At 52.4% G+C, this 17,050-nt stretch overlaps 7 protein-coding genes across 7 annotated transcripts; 4 read left to right on the top strand and 3 right to left on the bottom strand.

Annotated features, from left to right (window-relative positions):
• Positions 1-438: 438 nt before the first annotated feature.
• Positions 439-3,273, bottom strand: CTAM01_07025 (uncharacterized protein; the record flags this gene model as incomplete). Its single annotated transcript, XM_060523050.1, has 3 exons — positions 439-2,947; positions 3,020-3,104; positions 3,192-3,273. 3 exons carry the CDS (start codon positions 3,271-3,273, stop codon positions 439-441), a joined length of 2,676 nt encoding a protein of 891 aa, XP_060382181.1.
• Positions 3,274-5,430: 2,157 nt separating this feature from the next.
• On the top strand, positions 5,431-5,968 carry CTAM01_07024 (uncharacterized protein; the record flags this gene model as incomplete). Its single annotated transcript, XM_060523049.1, has 2 exons — positions 5,431-5,487; positions 5,801-5,968. 2 exons carry the CDS (start codon positions 5,431-5,433, stop codon positions 5,966-5,968), a joined length of 225 nt encoding a protein of 74 aa, XP_060382180.1.
• Positions 5,969-6,670: 702 nt separating this feature from the next.
• CTAM01_07023 (glycosyl hydrolase family 3) lies at positions 6,671-9,478 on the bottom strand (the record flags this gene model as incomplete). The annotated part of the gene is made up of 4 exons (XM_060523048.1): positions 6,671-7,372; positions 7,452-8,128; positions 8,181-9,282; positions 9,341-9,478. The coding sequence occupies 4 exons, from the start codon at positions 9,476-9,478 to the stop codon at positions 6,671-6,673; spliced, it is 2,619 nt and encodes an 872-aa protein (XP_060382179.1).
• Positions 9,479-10,596: 1,118 nt separating this feature from the next.
• CTAM01_07022 (uncharacterized protein) lies at positions 10,597-11,298 on the top strand (the record flags this gene model as incomplete). The annotated part of the gene is made up of 1 exon (XM_060523047.1): positions 10,597-11,298. The coding sequence occupies one exon, from the start codon at positions 10,597-10,599 to the stop codon at positions 11,296-11,298; it is 702 nt and encodes a 233-aa protein (XP_060382178.1).
• Positions 11,299-11,979: 681 nt separating this feature from the next.
• CTAM01_07021 (uncharacterized protein) lies at positions 11,980-12,381 on the top strand (the record flags this gene model as incomplete). Its single annotated transcript, XM_060523046.1, has 1 exon — positions 11,980-12,381. The coding sequence occupies one exon, from the start codon at positions 11,980-11,982 to the stop codon at positions 12,379-12,381; it is 402 nt and encodes a 133-aa protein (XP_060382177.1).
• Positions 12,382-12,829: 448 nt separating this feature from the next.
• CTAM01_07020 (major facilitator superfamily transporter) lies at positions 12,830-14,460 on the bottom strand (the record flags this gene model as incomplete). Its single annotated transcript, XM_060523045.1, has 2 exons — positions 12,830-14,003; positions 14,054-14,460. 2 exons carry the CDS (start codon positions 14,458-14,460, stop codon positions 12,830-12,832), a joined length of 1,581 nt encoding a protein of 526 aa, XP_060382176.1.
• A 2,226-nt stretch (positions 14,461-16,686) lies between these two features.
• Positions 16,687-16,980, top strand: CTAM01_07019 (uncharacterized protein; the record flags this gene model as incomplete). The annotated part of the gene is made up of 1 exon (XM_060523044.1): positions 16,687-16,980. The coding sequence occupies one exon, from the start codon at positions 16,687-16,689 to the stop codon at positions 16,978-16,980; it is 294 nt and encodes a 97-aa protein (XP_060382175.1).
• Positions 16,981-17,050: the final 70 nt, after the last annotated feature.

The following is a 17,050-nucleotide window of genomic DNA, read 5'->3' as shown; positions in this document are numbered from 1 at the left end:
AGCATGTAGAATTATCGTATAATTCCACAATACCAACGCCGTCTACTCGGAATTACTTTAGGACCGAAAATTTAGACTTAAGCTCGGGAGAATTGTATTCTCTCCAGCAAGGCACCAATCTTGACATTCACTTTTTGCTGGTCAACCCCATTGATGCCGTCGGCAAGCGTTCAAGTCGTTTTGTCAACTCGGAATGTCACGACGCGGTCAGGAAAAGTCATTGAAAGCTTATGTATCAGAAAAGAAAGTGTTCAATTTGTAACGAGTGTATGCAGTGAGCTATCCATTACGCGGGTCCAAAGTATATAGTACATGATTATGGCTCCCAAATCCGCCCAATCATGGTAAAAGTACAGAGATTCCAAGCCTCGTGGGCTGCCGTTTGTTTTGCAAAAATAAAAAAGAAAACCAGTTTCAGAGAACGGTCAAAGAAAGAATCTAGCAGTCGCCCTGGTTGAAGGGAGCCAGGGTAATAGCCTGGTTGTTGTTGGTGAAGGGACGACCCGCGGTCGCGACGCGGAGGACCGAGTCGGCCGAGTTCTTGTTGTAGAAGAAGCGCGAGTACGTGTTCTGGTTGACGCCGTCGTCGCCGGAGGCGGTGCAGTTGAGGGGGACGCCGACGAGGAGGGACTGGCCGTTTGTGGCGCAGACGAAGGGCGCGAGCTTGCGGACCAGGGTCTGGCGCGACGTGAAGCCGTTGACGGGGCGGTTGTCGTCTGCGTAAGGGGCCGGAACGGCGACGAGCTCGCCGTTGGTCTGGAAGAGCTGGCCGGTGGAGAGGTTCAGGTCGAAGAGGGCTGCTTCGGTGCCGGCTGGCTTGATTGTGAAGCGGTTTGAGCCGAGAGCGACGACGGAGCCGGGCGTGGGGCCGGTTGCGACCTTGAGGCAGAGGTTGCGGGCGATGACGTCTGTTGAGGTCGGGGTTGCGGAGGAGGAGGTTGAGGAGGAGGTGACTGTGGTCAGGGTGCTTGTGACGAAGGTGCTGCTTGCGCTGGAGGAGGCTGAGGCGGAGGTTGATGAGGCGGTGCTGGAGATGTCCGAGGTGGAGGTGCTGCTGGCGGAGGCAGAAGTTGAGGAGGACTCATCGGCGGTGGAAGATGCTGACGTAGAGGTCTCGGAAGCGGAAGTGGAAGAGCTCACGTCATCGGTAGAGGTGGAGCTGATGATGCTGATGGTGACGGTAGGTTCATCGGTGAAGGTGGTGCTGTTGGGGAAGAAGGTAGGGCTAACAGAGGAAGTCAGGGAGGTGATGGTGGAGGATTCAATGGCGGTCGAGTTCGGGAAGAGAGTCGACGTGGGGAACAGGGTCGAGGTCTCGGTGCCCGAGGTGATGACGGTCAGGGTAGCGTTGGGGGCCACGGTGGAGGAGGACAGGGCCGACGACTCGGTGGAAGAGACGTTGGGGAAGAAGGTGGACGTGGACGTCAGAGTCGTGGAGGGCTCCGAGATGGTCAGGGTCGTGGTGTTGGGGGTGAGGGTGGATGAGGGGAAGACCGTGGACTCGGTGGAGGTGACGTTGGGGAAGAGAGTGGAAGTAGGGAAGGCGGAAGTCGACTCGGTGGAAGTCACATTAGGGAAGAAGCTAGAGATAGAGATGGAAGTGAAAGTAGAAGAAGACTCGGTGACGGTGGTGGCCGTGGTGGTGTTGGGGAACAGAGTCGACGAAGGGAAGGCTGAGGACTCGCTACCGGAGGTGAGAGTCGTGCTGTTGGGGAAGAAGGTGGGCGAGACTGAGGCGGTCTCGGAGGTGGTCGAGTTCGGGAAGAGCGTGGTGGTAGGGAAGACGGTCGAGGTCTCGCTGCCAGAGGTGATTGTGGTGTTGGGGAAGCCGCTGCTGGTAGGGAAGACGGTGCTCGACTCGCTCTCAACGGAGGACGTGGTCGTGTTGGGGAACACGGTGGTGGAGGCGAAGCTCGACGTGATGGTGGTCGACCCGGACGTGATTGTGGTGTTGGGGAAGAAGGTCGAGGTGATGGAAGACTCGCTGGGGAACGAGCTGGATCCGGTAGAAGTGATGTTGGGGAAAATAGTAGAAGTAAAGGTGGAAGAAGTCTCTGAAATAGTAGAGATAATGGTAGAGTTGGGGAAGAAAGAGGAAGAGGGAGCGGATGAGCTAGCCTCAGTGCTGGTGCTGTCAAAGATGGTAGAACCAGTGGAGGAAGACTCGGCTTCGGACGTGGTGGACGAGGGTCCAATAGTAATAGTTGTGTTGAAAATAGGGGGCAGCGAGGTGGTGCGGGTAACGAAGGTGGTGAAGGTAGCGTTGTTAAAGAAAGTACCAGTCACAGAGGTAACCTCCTCAACCACTTCCGTAGACGTGCTGCCGACGGAGGTCGTGGCTGTGACCGCCTCCAAGGCCGTGGACGTGGCGAGGACGGTGGTGACGGCGGTCGAGGTCGTTGTGGTCGTCGAGAGAGCCGTGGAGCCAGGAGATCCGCTGCCGGAAACGGTGACGGTCACGATGGAGGTGGACAGGATCGTGGCCGGGACCGAGACGGTTGCCGTGGCGGTGGCGACGGCCGAGGTCACCGTGTTGGGCGTGACGCCGAGGCACGAGCAGGCCGAGGCGTAGCGGGCGACGGAGCTGCAGGCGGAAGCGTAGGCCGGGAAGGTGTTTGCGGAGATGGCGGTCGTGGCCGCCTGACGCTTCTTGAGGGCAATGGTCTCGAAGATGGTCTGGGTCTCGGTGGCGATGGTGGTGATCTCGGTGGTGCCAAAGGTGAGGGTCCGGGTAGAGGAGACGACGATAGTGGTGGGAACGATGACGACCTCTGTGGCGACGGTCGTGGTCTGGGTGACGCCGACGAGGGAGGTGGCCGTAGAGGAGGCCAACTCGGTCTCGACGACGAGGCTGGTCTCAACAGGACCGGCGCCGCCGCCGGAAGTGAGAGTCACCGTGGAGGTGAAGACTCCGCTGGTCGGGACCGTCACGGTTGTGGTGGTCGTCCTGCTGAGGTGTTAGTCCTTCTGGATGATGGGCTGTGGAGGAGTTGAGAGGGCTCGTGATAGAGGCACTTACGTGGCACCGGGGTAGACGGTCACCTGCAGGTACCGAGAGCAGTCGGCAGTACCGCTTCTGGTGGTGAAGGCACTGGCAGCAATGGCTACACGTGGGGGTGTAAGTCAGTCCATGTGGCCCTTCTATTGTAGATCGCCCTCCAGGGTCGAGGTAAGGGTGGACGATCACTCACCTCTCAGGCAGTTGTCCCTGTTACATTGAGCAGCGGCGAACCCAAAGAGGGTGGCCAACACGGCAGAGGTGGAAGGCTTCATGACTGCTGTTAGTAACTGGACCTCTTAAAGACTAGTGACTCTTGAACTTCGAAAAGAGCAAAGAGTGAATGTCTGGAGCTTGTCAATGGGAAGAGATGCAGGAGATGACTGCGCTGGTGTGGAGATGAAAGCAATTCCAGACAACCGGGCCTGGAAACCTCCAAGTCTTATACACCCAGAGGCATCTTGAAAGAGGCACCACCAGGAGCATCAAATCAAGAGACTCGGCATAGGAAAAAGCACTTCCCACGGCGACTTCCACAGAAACCAACGCGGTGTACCAAGGGATGGTGGGGTTGAGAGAGCCAACAGTCGGCCACCAATATCGCGTCTTTTCTGGGTCTTAGACTCCTTCTTCCCTTGGTTCATCTCGCGATTGCCTCAGCGATAGTGCTGGCTATGCGGTTCCTCCATCATAGACTCGCGACTCGCAGGTCATACGCAGTCTGTTGCTTGCTTTGCCTATCGAGACATAAGCAATCTGAGAATTAGGTAGGTAGTCCGCATCCCTGCCTGGCCATGTCCGTTGGAGACGAGACCAAGCTTGCGGACACTAGCGAAAGTGGCTTGACTAGCATCAGCGTCGTGCTGAGTGGTGTGCTTGCCATGCGGGCGGGATGAATAGGTAGATCGCTGCTACGTGGTTCGCAGAAATCCGTCTCCTCAGCCTCGGAACAGCTCCGGGGGTCCATCGCCTGGGTCTGGTAGGGCTCGTACACATGTAAAAAGGTAGATAAGCTTGCGTGATGAGAGGATGTTCCCTGGGATCCGTGGGATCCCTGTGGGAGACCTCACTAGCCACTTGGCTCTAATGGGTGGTGTGCCTCAGATTAACTGCGCTGCAAGGAACCCGTCCGGCTTGCTGCAAGGGCCAAATTATTTGTCTGTCCGAGATGCAGACATCGGACCATGGCACGCCATTGGTAGGCCCTTGGCAAGGGAAGCTCAAGAGCCGTGTAAGAAAGGGAGAGAGATTAAGAGTGTGAAAGGATCCCCTACCCCTCGTGGAACCCCAGCCGCGGGGACACACGCACGACACGTTGAAAACTAAGCAGGTTTTGTGCGATTGGGTCGTGGAGGGGCGGAACTTGGGCTTAGGAAGCCGAGAAAAAGAAAGGGTTTTCAGTCTAGAAGACCTGCGCTGCTGCAGGTCCCAATGGAATTTGCGGAAAAGAAAGCGTGCTTTCGCGCGATAGAGTGGGCTATGTGAATCGACTAAGAGCTACGCTTCCTGCACGTGCGAGTCACTTTTTGATGAAGGTCTTCAGAAAGCCCTGCATCAAGATGCAGACGAGAAACAAGCGCGCCACGGCTGTGAATCCGGATTTTTTTTTCACCCCATCTTTTTGGTTGAGCAGAAGCTGAAGTGAGGTTGTCAAAATCGTGAGACCGCATAGGAAAAATTGGCTCGGCTTGTCGTCTCCCTGCGAGATATGTGTCAGACTCACAGAGCCTCAAGAACGAGCACTTCTTTCATGCCGGATGAACCCAGGATTACGGTAAATGACGTGCCAGTCGATCTCTCATTACTAACCCTGTATTTCAACGAATGAGACGAACTCCGGGGTACCGAGAGAGTGGGCTGTGGAGATGGGAATGCCTTGTTTCCCCAGTTCCACATACCGTCAATCGACCGACCGCAATTTTGGTTCCTATGTCAAGGCCGTTTCGAATTTTCCCTATCACAAGCTGATGTCGTTATGACTCTCTGCGCGAACAATGGCTCCAAGATTGAGTGGTTTCGCCGTCTCAGTACCTAGTGATCCCTCACAGACCGAATCTTCCTTAGGCCTGGATCCATCACTACCGTTCAGCTCGTGGAGGCCTTGTCTTGCACAAGTGCCCTAAATAACAACACGAGGGATAGCTCCATGTCATCATCGCCGTGGATCCCCGCGAGACATTGTATGGGTATTGCGCACAGGCTAGACCGCGAACGTGCCGGAGGTCTCACCCGCATCCCGGTGGGAGTCAAGATCCGCTGCCCGCCAGATGCGCACCCATATCCACAACTTCCTGCGAGAGACTCCCAAAGTGCGAAAGCTTGTGTGAGATGTGAGAGTCAAAGTGACAACTCGGCTTCTGGCACAACGCTTGGCAGATCAATGTCGCCACGCGCGTTGAGACGATGGGTCCAGTATACGAAGGCTGAGGAACATGGCATCTGATTTCGCGATGATCTGGGCCTATGTCGGCCTTGAGTTTATTTGGCGGGTACGTCGATTCATCTCCCATCGTCTTTTTGGGTAATATTCCGATGTCCTGGCTGGCTGACAAGGAAAAGGCTGAAGCTCAACAACTCATACGTTTACCAGTGAGTCGATCATTTTCCGGAGGTTACCGCTCCTGCCAAGTCCGCATATAACTAAGATCGTGTGTGTGCGCGAGTTTCCATCGTGGTCGACCGATCTGATCCCTACGGAAAAGCCGCTGACAAGCTCGCTTCCAGCAAGCAACCAGCCACTGGTATCATCGAGCCAACATCTGAGAGATCTGCAATATTTCCATTTTAACTCAACGGTCTTAGATCTGTAACGGCGCCATTAGACGGCAAGCAGCTGAAAGAGAGGATCCAGTCGCCCTATGTGCGACTGTGCAAGGTGGTGCTGAGAAGGGAGACGATGTCTTTGGTGACGCGATTCAACTGCCAGGCCGCATTCCACGGGACCTCTTGCCGTCTCCCCACCAGCTTTAGCGAGAGAGCCAAGGATATTGTTCCGGTTCGATTTCACCCGATCAGATCTTTCCGTGATGCTTACCGTCGACATCGAAACAGAACATCGTTTGTGGGAGGATGGTCCAATGCTAGGTGAGGCCATGAAAGGGTCGAAAGCACATCCCTTGCTATCGACGCAAAAGCGCAACCTCCGCAGTGACCCCAATGAACCTTACAGAAATCCCAAATGAACCAGGGAAGGTTCCAGTGTCATCATTGACTCAAGTCGGGCCCACCAAATAGAGGGGTAATATTCTGCGACACTGACTGGAATGTTGGAGTTTATCGAGTCCGAGTCTCGGAAAATGCAAGCAGTTCAAGATCCAAAGCAGGGTATCACGGGCATGAAACTTCCCACAGAGGAGACGGATGAGCTTGCGAGTCCTGAAGCCGTTCCTGCTGCTCGTGGGTCGAGGTGCTATTTCCCAAATAGTCCTATAGCTAAAGGTAGTCTATGCTGTTGACGACCAGATTCAAAGCATATTGCAGGCCTTTCTCGAGGAATAAGTATCCTGACGTTTACATGTGAAAATTTAGAACATGCGGAGCTAGGGGTTTTCGACTATCTCTACACATGAAATCTATATCATCCATGTTGCACTTTAGGCGTCGACGTGTGAAGTTGACTCGACACCCTCGTTGCCTCAATGCCCTCTACTCTAGCTGTTTAAATGCGCGCAATCAGACGCCGTCCCAGAAAAAGGTCTCGGGCAAGTTAAAAGTGGCCCGCAGGATCTCGTCCTGTGGTTTGGAGCTTGAGGCAATAATGACAACATAGTCTCCTGCTTCAGCAATCCACTTGGACCTCTCCTGCGACCAGTACGAAAGTGAGTACTTATCGAGCACGACCTCAACAGTCTTTGTCTCATTGACAGACAAGAAAGGTTTGGAAAACGCCTTGAGCTCTCGGACAGGCCTCAGCAGCGTACTCTCTGGATCGTGGATGTAGACCTGAACAACCTCCGCTCCGTCGTAAGGACCCGTGTTTTTTACGTCAACCAAGACTTTCATTTTGTAATCTTCCGTCGGCCCAAATGTCTTTGGCACCTCAAGCTTCGAGTACTCAAACGTTGAGTAGGACAGGCCTTGGCCGAAGTAGAAGAGCGGATCTCTGTCAACTGATTCGTAGTAGCGGTGGCCGATGAAGACCCCCTCACCGTACACGATATCGTAGTCAGACTTTGAGAATGAGAGGTATGCGGGGGTATGCTTGATGGACACAGGGAACGTCTGAGATAGGCGGCCGGAGGGATTGGCTTTGCCGAAGAGAACGTCTGCGAGGCCATGGCCTGTCTCCTGGCCGCCGAACCATGCGTGCACCAAGGTAGCTGCTTTCGATTCCCACGGCATCTCAATTGGACAACCTGATTGAGTGATAATTACCTTTGAGGATGTGTTAGTATCGAACATTTGTAACTCGCGGTTGCCCTCGTGTGTTCGGCCAAGAAGGGAAGCTACTTACAGCATTTGGATTGGCTTGAAGCACTGCTTCGATTAGATCGTCGACGCGGCCTGGCAGTCTGAGGTGCTTTCGGTCGGCCCCTTCATACTCGAAATCTGATGACAGTCCAGTCACAACGATAGGAATATCGACTTCCTTGGCCAAGTTTGCAGCTTCTTTGATGGCGACCTCCTCATCAATGAGCTCAAATCCACCAACGCGGCCTGCAAGAGTCAAAGCTGTGCCAACACCTCCTGAGAGGTCCTCGTTTACTTGAACAACCTCAAGTTCGAGGGTTAGACCCTCAACCACATCTATGTTGCAAAACTTTTCCATGGAAAGCCTGTTGAAGCAAGGCGTAGGCCCTGTTTTCGGCGGCTGGTCCGTCCATAAATCGATGACATCTTTCCCGTCTACTTTGAGCTTGCCCTTCCCCGATGTACTGAAGCCGAATCTGAAGGGGCTCGTGACGGAAGGCGTGTATATAGCCCGGGCTCTGACGTAAAACTTCTTTGGAAGCGACGCGTGGAAACTCTCTGGCACATCTATGAGTTCTTTCTGGGCGTGAGCCGTCACGAGTACTTCTGCGTTAGGGTTCTCGTCCGGATTCTCCTCAAAGATCTCAACTGACCACCCAAACCCTTTGTGCTGTGACTGCTGAGGCATTAAATTCTTTAGAAGTGGGCTGAATCTGAAGGCTGCGACTGCTGTTAATATCAAATATCCCAAGTATGTTGAGTGAAACCTTACAATGGCAACCAAGGGCATATGATACGTTTTCCTTTCCAACTGCCTCGACAATAGCATCGTAAGGTGTCACGGAGTAGTAAGGCTCAACCTCTGCACTGCCACCTCCACTCAAAGCAGGGTTCTTGACGTGATCGCCAATCAATCCGATTGTCTTCCCTTCTGGTTTTGTGATGGGGAGCACCTTGCGATCATTCTTTAGCAAGACGATGCTTTCAGCGACCAGTTGACGAATCAGAGCCTGCTGCTCGGGTGTGTTCGATGCCGCGAAATAGCCAGCCGGTTTCGTATCCTTCACTTTGTTCACCAAATTGAGAACATTCCGAACAGCCTCGTCAACTGTCGTACGCGCGACTTTGCGGCTGTTGACAGCTAGACTTAGACACTTGCCTCTCCATTGTGTGGGCCCGGGCATCTCCAGATCCAGCCCGGCGTTGATGGCTTCAGAGGTGCTGTACGTACCAAACCAGTCGCTCATGACGAGTCCCTTGAAGCCCCATTCATCTCGAAGAACCTGCTTCAGCAGCAAAGGGTCTTCGCTAACGTGAATACCATTGATCTTATTGTAAGAGGTCATAAAGGTCCAGGGGTCTGAGTCGCGCACGACGAGTTGGAATGGCATGAGATGGATCTCTCTCAAGGTCCGCTGCGTCATGCAGACATTATCTTCAATGGAATTATCCGACTGATCGTGCGCGGCATAATGCTTGACACTCGTTGCAACACCTCGTTCTTGCACACCGTTGATGTAGGCTGCTCCGAGAATGCCGCTCAGGAAGGGATCCTCGGCGAACGCCTCGAAGCCACGTCCGAATAATGGTGAACGCTGGAGGCAGATGGTAGGTGCCAACAGCACATGCACCCCTCTGGCTCTTGCCTCCTCTCCAAGAAGATTGCCGACCTTGTGCAATAATTCGGCGTTGAAAGTTGCGCCCATACCAGTGGCAGAGGGCAGCATGGGGCTCGGGTTCTGGGGAAGAAAATCATTTATCAGTATCGGAGCCAAAGAATGGCCAAATTTGAAGGCTTCTCGTCGCCCAGAGCGATCAAGGACTTGGACTAACACGAGCAAAAGAACGACGTCCTCGGATGCCATGAGGGCCGTCTGAGGTCTGCACGGGAGGTTAGCAAGATGCTCATCCCTAGGCAAAGTGCCGGCTAACAATGAGATCTGGTATTTGGCGATGAGGTAGACCGGTCGTTCGGAAAGATCCCTGCCCAGCAAGCAATTCGATCTTCTCGTCCCCGGTCATTTGCTTGATCAACGCCTCGACGTCGAGGGGGGTGAACTCAGCAGCCATCTCGACGATACTGATAATCCCTTGATCTGACGAAGCTCAAGTGATTGAAGTTAGGGGAATTTGGAAAGCCCGGTGATCTCGGACAGCTATCAAGCTTCAAGTGGCCTTCCGGTCAATATTATGCGGTGTCATCTAGGGATTCGGTCAGCACAGACCCGAGTCCGAAGCACAAAAACCGCCGAAATACTGTCCTTCCCCGTAGGATGAGCGGGCCGTCTCGGAGTATCGTCGGTAAACGCGACGGAGTCTCCTGTCACGCGTGAGCAAAACTTGCCTTGATTCGATCACTTCGGTGCATTCGGCGCATTTAGGCTAAACCCGCAGCAGCCGGAACCCTGTCCGGAGACTTCCGGAGTCCACGGGGCCCCGCAAATACCACATCCGATCCAGTCCCGGGACCAGTCGCTGACTCCGCTCTGCGAAATGCGGAGATATATATCACCGGAGGAGCGGTGATGGATTGGGATTTACGAAGCGGCCGTACTTTATTCCATCTGCAATCCACGCGACATCAGAATTATAGTAAGCAAAGGTCTTGTGACAAAGAGAATGGAGCGCCTTCGCTCGGAGAAAAGCCTGCGTGTAAGTTGAGCGGTAAGCGTAGGCGACGAGCTCTTGTCCTTCTCTATGATCTTTGAGCCAATACTAGACAACGTGTAGAGTAGCACAATGAGACCGCAAGACAAGGTGGGACCATATTCGGTGAGCAAACGCGTCGCTTCCTCATTACGATAACGCCCAGCACGGTCAAAAGGTTTTGGCAGTTTAGTAATATCTGTCACCCACAGGCCAGAAGTGTCTCTAAAATGATAGACAGGTCTGGATCGAAATGTGAATTGCAGATCCATGGTGTTTGCTTCTTGGCCCTTTGATGTTGTTGTAATTCTGCGGATAGCTGCATGAGTTGAAACATCAACGCTGTTACGCAATTAGCAAGCAATCCTTTGTTGCCTTAACAGATTCCGAGTTTACCTTCATTGAATGATCACCTTCATGCGTCTCATAAATAAGTGCACAGTTGTTTGCATGCCCTTTGACAACAAGTATTTCCCTTACTCTTGCTTCTCTCTGCAAAGCGACTGTAATCTTCACCGCCCTCAACAATCATACACTTGGGGATGTCGGACTCATCTAATGACGATGTCCTTTTCGACTCTGGCGACCGGTCTGGAACCGACTGTCAATCATATGCAGACACCCATGATGATTCCGACATGTCTACCTTATTTGACTGGAACTTGGATAGTTCTCGCCAAGATGCCCTGTCGGATCGCGTTTGCCTGGCTCCGATAAGCGGCGGACGTGAGAATGATCGCAACATGAAGAAACGAAGGCGAAGAGACCAGACTCGTTACCAGGAGCAAGCCAACCATTCAGTAGCGGGACCATCGATTGCCAATATTCCCGAGCTTTATTTAATCGACAGCCAAGGGAATTACAAAAAGTATCGCCTCGTGCCGGCAGAAGTCGAAAAGAATCAAGCCGTGGAAGACCCGAGACAAGATCTGGAAAGTCTTGAAGATCTTCTTGGTGACAGGGAGAAATCAAGCCAACAACTCCAAGTTCCGAAACGCAATATTCACCCACGCCATTTTGAAGGCTCCATTCTCTCCAAAATTGACTCGATGGAAAACTCTTCTGGGATCAGAAATGTGGAATATGTCATATTCTTTTCTCTGATGGTGGTGATTGCCATTATCATTGTGGTAGGTCTCTCGACCAGACCTCTCCCCACACTTCCCTGTCTGAACTCTACTCGTGATGCCACGGCGTTGCACACAAATCGTAGTATTCACTACCCAGAGATGAAAGAATATTGACGGGATTTATTTGCAGATTACTGTTTTCTCTCATCCATAGTCGTGTGCCTAATTGCTTACGACGATCTTTGGGGCATAGGAACCACGGGTCGTGGTTTTTGGCAGCTACTCTACCACATCACGTACCAAAAGCTTACGAAAGCAGAGACTGAAAATCAAGGGCAATTAATTGATGTTAAGATTTCAGCTGGAGGGTGTGTTTACTGTCTAACTCGAAGCAATGCATATGTAATGCAAAATTCTTGTGGCATTCTACCACCAATACCAACATGACGCGGGTCTTTCGTCCACAAACCCGCTGCTCGTGTTTGACTTTTATCCCAGGGAATCAGAACAAGTGTTCAAAGGTTCTCTGGCTCTACCTTCATTCGCGGGGAGAGTAGGGGGCAGAGGTCAGGCTTTCCCGGTGCGACACGAGAACAATATGCGAGAACCCATGTTCATTTGCTTTGTCAATACACAGATCGCTGCGTTTGGTACGACCGTCAACCTGCTGTTGGTGTCTTATGTGCTACCACGCTTATAAAAACCCCGGAGACCATGAAATTAGCAGTCTTTACCTCCCCATCACCTCGGCCCCAAACTTGTCACTCGAGCACTGGGCCCCATCATCCTAGTATCTACATTAGCCGCCAGTGAACTTCAAAGCCGATCTCAGATCACATCGATCTAAAAGCAAAAATGTCGGATTCCTCTGACTCGGGAGACGAATCATGCTCGACCTTGTTGGACTGCCCACAAGATTTCGAACTACCTGCTGCTTCTTATGGAACGTTTCCCACCCAAAAGGATGCATCATCGCAGAGACAAAGTCAACCATTTCATCGAAGCTGGGCCGCAGGGCCTTGTATGAAGTCTCCGCAGCTCTACCTTGTGGATACTGAAGGAACCACCCACAGATACAGATTAGTTCCAGCAGATATTGAGGTCGACCAGAGACCAGCATCTACTTCCTCTACTGATCCCTCTTATGAGATATCGGAAAGCAAGGAGCTATGTGCTTGGGTGATGTTCGTTATTTTGGTGGTGGTGGGATTCGTATGTCTGACCTCTTCAGATCCTCGACTGGGATGGTCAGCTTAATAAGGTATGAGTAGGTAGAGTTCAACCAATCAACCAATCAAGCCCTCAGAAAAAATACAAACATACACTGTCGTCCTGATGTTCTAATTGCCTAGGTGCAAAAAGCTCGGCCCCTAACACAGGGAGCCTACGAAAGATCCGAGGAGACTCTTACCAGTCTCAGGTGTAACGATGCAAGGATTTTTACAAGAACAATACGGGACTCGAACCCGGGACCTATGCGTGCGGAGCTATTCAATCAATGCGATGACATTCTCCGCTACGACACAGGCCTTGGTGACAGAATGAAGCATTTTTGTTCATCATGTGGGCATCGAGGCTGGGTGCAGGCGGAATAAACAGAATATGCCTACTAGGGAAGGAAGGAAGGCCCACTCTTGTGCACCTTCTCCGTCGGATACAGTGAACACAAGGTCTCAGATGTATGTCAATTTTGTCAAAAGTGGATCTACAGCTCTTTCGTACCCGAGATCTGAGCTGACTTATCGTTACCTCCATCGACAGGAGCTTCCGATTCAGCAACTTTGGCGTTCTCCTCGTCCGAAAAACCTTGGGCACTGATGGCTGGCTCATATCCGTACTCTGCCATCTGTGGATGCCGCCCATCCCACCACAACATACCAAGCTGTGTCAGAATCGTAGCCACGGTGAACGCAGTTGTAAGAGGGAATCCGATAGGGTATCTTGGAGCGTCTGCGACGCGGAAGGCGCCCAGGGGTATAGTCGCATGACCAATGTAGACCACTGTGACAGTCAAGGCCACGATAATGGAACGAGCCTCGGGCTCCTTTCGGAGTATCTCAGCCATCCATGCTATGAGCGATGGGCCACCGGCGTTGGTGCCATACGTGAGGAAGTAAAACGCAAGGATGACTTTGTGATCAGACGGCCACCCGCATAAGACTGATAGACAGATGCCGTGAGCTGCGGCAGAGAAAATGCTTATCTGCCAACGCCAACGCTTCCAGTCGGAAAGCCAGTTGAGACCAATATTGGTGACAATTTGCAAGGCGTACCCACCCAAGGGCAGGATGTTGACCTGGTACGTGTCATAAACGCGGTTGCCGGCTGAGTCTTTGATGCTTTCGAGGTACAGGACAAAGTAGGAATTTGCCCTATGAGCCCAAGCCCCAAAGGCAAAAGAGAAGAGGTAGAAGTACGTGACTGGATGAACAATAAGCTTTCGCAGCTTTTGGCGGAGTACGGATGCCGGAATGCGCTTGGATGTGTTGACGCCAGAGTTTCCCATCCTCTCACGAGCCAGGCGTTTCTCGTTCTCAGTGAGATAGATGGCGCGCGTATTCGCTGGCGAGTCGGGCACGGTGACGAAGGCTATGAGGCCCTGGCCCACTGTGACGGAGCCGGCGATGATGAAGAGCCACTGCCAGCCGGCGAGGCCATGAACACCGTTCATGTCGCGAAACAGAGCTGCTTGCAGAGCACCGAGGAACATCGCGCCGGCAACGTCACACACTGTGAAGCAGGCGACTCGGACGGCGAGCTCGGCGGGGGTGTACCAGTTGAATATGAGGGCGACGACGCTTGGCCAGAAGGCAGACGAGAACAGTCCGAGGAAGAACCGGAGACCGAAGATCGTTTGCGCATTCGGGGCTTTGTATGTGCTGCGCTAGTGGTGAGATGGCGTTCGATAAGAAAGATGTTGGAGACTTACAAGAGTACCAGCAGCCCCCAGCTCATCTCACAGAATGGAAGGAACATTGAGGGACGGAATCTTGTCTGTATCAACTGGCCAGGTACCAAGCCCAGAGCATACCCAATTGAGAAAAAGGTATTGAATTCGACAAGCTCATTGCCGTATAGGCTGAGGGACTCTCTCATGCCGGAGACGTAGGCTTGGGTTGTGGCAGACTGATCCATTTCCTTCATGATGCCTGCCAGGAACATCCATGCAAGCAGCATGACGTCTAGTTTGAAGACTAGGACATTTCTAGGGTCGCGAAAGTACGGAATGATCTTCGAGATGTGCTTAAAGATGCCTTCTTGTGGGGGGCCATAGTTGATGGGTTCCTCGGTCCCAGGCCTGGGTGTCGACAAAGTCACTGATGTGGGTTCGCCCATTGTGGCTTCAGTGACATTTACCAGCAAGCAAAGACTGAAGACCCCCGAAATATAAGAGGGTGGAAATGACCTCGTGAGCGAGATCAGGAAGTCCCATCTGGTAAAAGACGAGGCGCTGCTTCATGACTATATAAAGAGCCATCTCGGTTGGATTAGCTAAAAGAAACCGTCATTACGATTCAAGTCGTCAAGGAAAAGTTGGGCGAATTCTTCCGAATGAAGTGATTTTCGATGTCGCGATCCAAAAAGATTGCCATCCCGCGCCCAGGTTGCAGGTGTTTGAAGAGGCCAAAGTCTGGGCAAAACCCACCAGGTGTAGGGCAAACGTTGCATTTCTCGCCTCCCACCGCACTGTCAGTCCAATCACCGACGGTAACGGAGGCCGCGATGTGAGAGCGGGCGAGAGACCGGGGCGTTCCGTCGCGGTTGGGTCCAGATAAGCCCCTGCCATTCAGCTATTGCGTGACCAGAGTTCCAGACTGCGACATCTCTCACCCGTGCTTAGTGCCCGAAAGACGGTCGATGTGTCACCCGCTTTTAGTAATTTCTGTCGGGATGGCGGCGACGGTCCGGTCCTGTGGGTTACAAGAGGCTATTTATTGGGCCCTGGCGATCCTTAAAACTCATTGGCCCTCTGACGGCAGCAGTCGGAAGTTCTTGGTGGATAAGGTCTCCAAATCATTTAAATGGTAAGGAGAAATATTGCGCTTCCCAGGCCTTATCTGTTACTCGCAAAACAAGTTCGGTTCACGATCTATCCCAGCTAGGTGCGCTCGTAGGCTTCATCCTATGCCAAGGCTTTCTCACCAGTTAGCAGCGTTGCGATTGACACGAAGAAGAATCGTCAAAGCCGAGGCGCAATGTCAGCAAATCATCAACATTATTGAGCCTACAATGCATTCAATTCCTTGTTATTCTTATTTGTAGATGTGCTACGTCTTCACGTTTCAAGGCATTTCGGGCTGAGGAGAATGCTTCCACGGAATTGTCAAGCACACCCAGCCGTATCAGCGCATGAGAGGCCGGAGCTGTCAATTTCTTGTAAGTGCATATGAGGTGGACTACGAATACCCTAGAATTCGGAGAACTGGAATATTCTCTTCCTGAATTAGGAGACGGGTTTAACGTTCTCTTCCATCAACTCTGATTGTGTGATGAACATTTAGCCAAAGCTTTGATCTGAAATGACTACACGCGAGCTCTTATCTCATGAACTTCAATTTATCGATAGTCCTGTTCGGACCTAGGAAACCCGGCTTTTCCGGCGGGGCCTGAGCGAAGGGAGAGTGAAGACACGCATCGGTGTTCCAGAGTGGTACGAGTTTGCTCCGTGGAGGCGTCCATATTTGTTTTTCCAACTGGCGCTAGTCTCAGGCCCACGCGGTCGATTCGAGCCAGTGACCCTTGGCTAAGACATTGGACATCCCAGCGCCGCTGATGTATCACAGAGCGTAAACAAAATTTCGACCGCGTAATTCGTGGGAGAGTAAAGACACGATCAAGATCATTTGCCTATTACAAGCTCAACCTCTCGAGCCGAGCTTTTCTTCATTGCGGCGATCGTGCCTCGGCTGATGTAAAAATGAGAATTCTCAAGGCTCAGCTTGACGCGTGCATCGAGCTGCATCGAGCTGTGAGGGCACTTTTGAGAAAAGCAAAGCGTTTCACGAAAACACGGCTTGCGTAATTTCTTTTGGTCGTCACCAAGCTAGGGAAGTGTTCGCTCGTGTCGCCACAGCGGGATTCTGTCAAATCTCCAACGCCTTTCCGCAGAGTCAACGTGCTTATTCGCACATCACCTGTCTGAGTACCTTGTTATCGAAGAAAGTTAAATATCACAGCTAGCGCGAATTGGCGACTAAGAGAGGCACCCCACCGTCAACACTATTCGCCGTTGACTAGCTTGACTTGCAAGCTGACCATGCGCACCAGAGACACTTGTCTCTTGATTGCCTCGTACAAATGCCGGAAATCCCGAGCAGGCGCATGTTCTGTGCAAGGGGCACGTGGGAATACACCAACCGTTGTTCGCTTGAAATATGCAGCACGCCTTCGCATTGTTGCACACGTGTGATTCGAAAGGTAATCAACCTCCTTCCAGTCTTCATCGACCTTTCCATCTCAGCCGTCCAATGTAAAACTAAGAACCGAACTCCGCTCTCAACTGCTTCAACGTCAACTGTCCCTCGACGTTTGCAATCCGCCCGAACAGTATACAGTGATCAGATGGCAATCAGCGACTGGTCTGGGCATTCGGCTATTGTTGAAGACGGCAAGAAGCGGGAGCTGGCGCCTCCAGACATTGCGGCAGTCGATCGATCCGACAACAGGCCTTCCGGTACATACGTAGCGATTCCCATTTCAACGGAGCCCATGGCATCCCGGAGCAAACGATCGTGGCTTCGACGATATTGGATTTTTGTGCTCGCGATGGCCGTCCTCATCGTTGGTGGCATCATTGCTGGTGCCGTTGGGGGGATCACTGCTTCTCATCAGGCAGAACAGAGGGGTTCCACCTGAGCTTGTGATGAACAAGAGAAATGTTTGACTAGATGGCCAGAAAGACTGTAAGTCATTCGAATGAATCGCT

This window comes from Colletotrichum tamarilloi (assembly GCF_030869305.1).
Source record: "Colletotrichum tamarilloi strain Tom-12 chromosome Unknown Scaffold_21.1, whole genome shotgun sequence".
In the NCBI taxonomy this organism is placed as follows: Eukaryota; Fungi; Ascomycota; class Sordariomycetes; order Glomerellales; family Glomerellaceae; genus Colletotrichum; species Colletotrichum tamarilloi.
This window is presented reverse-complemented; position numbering and strand designations above follow the sequence as displayed.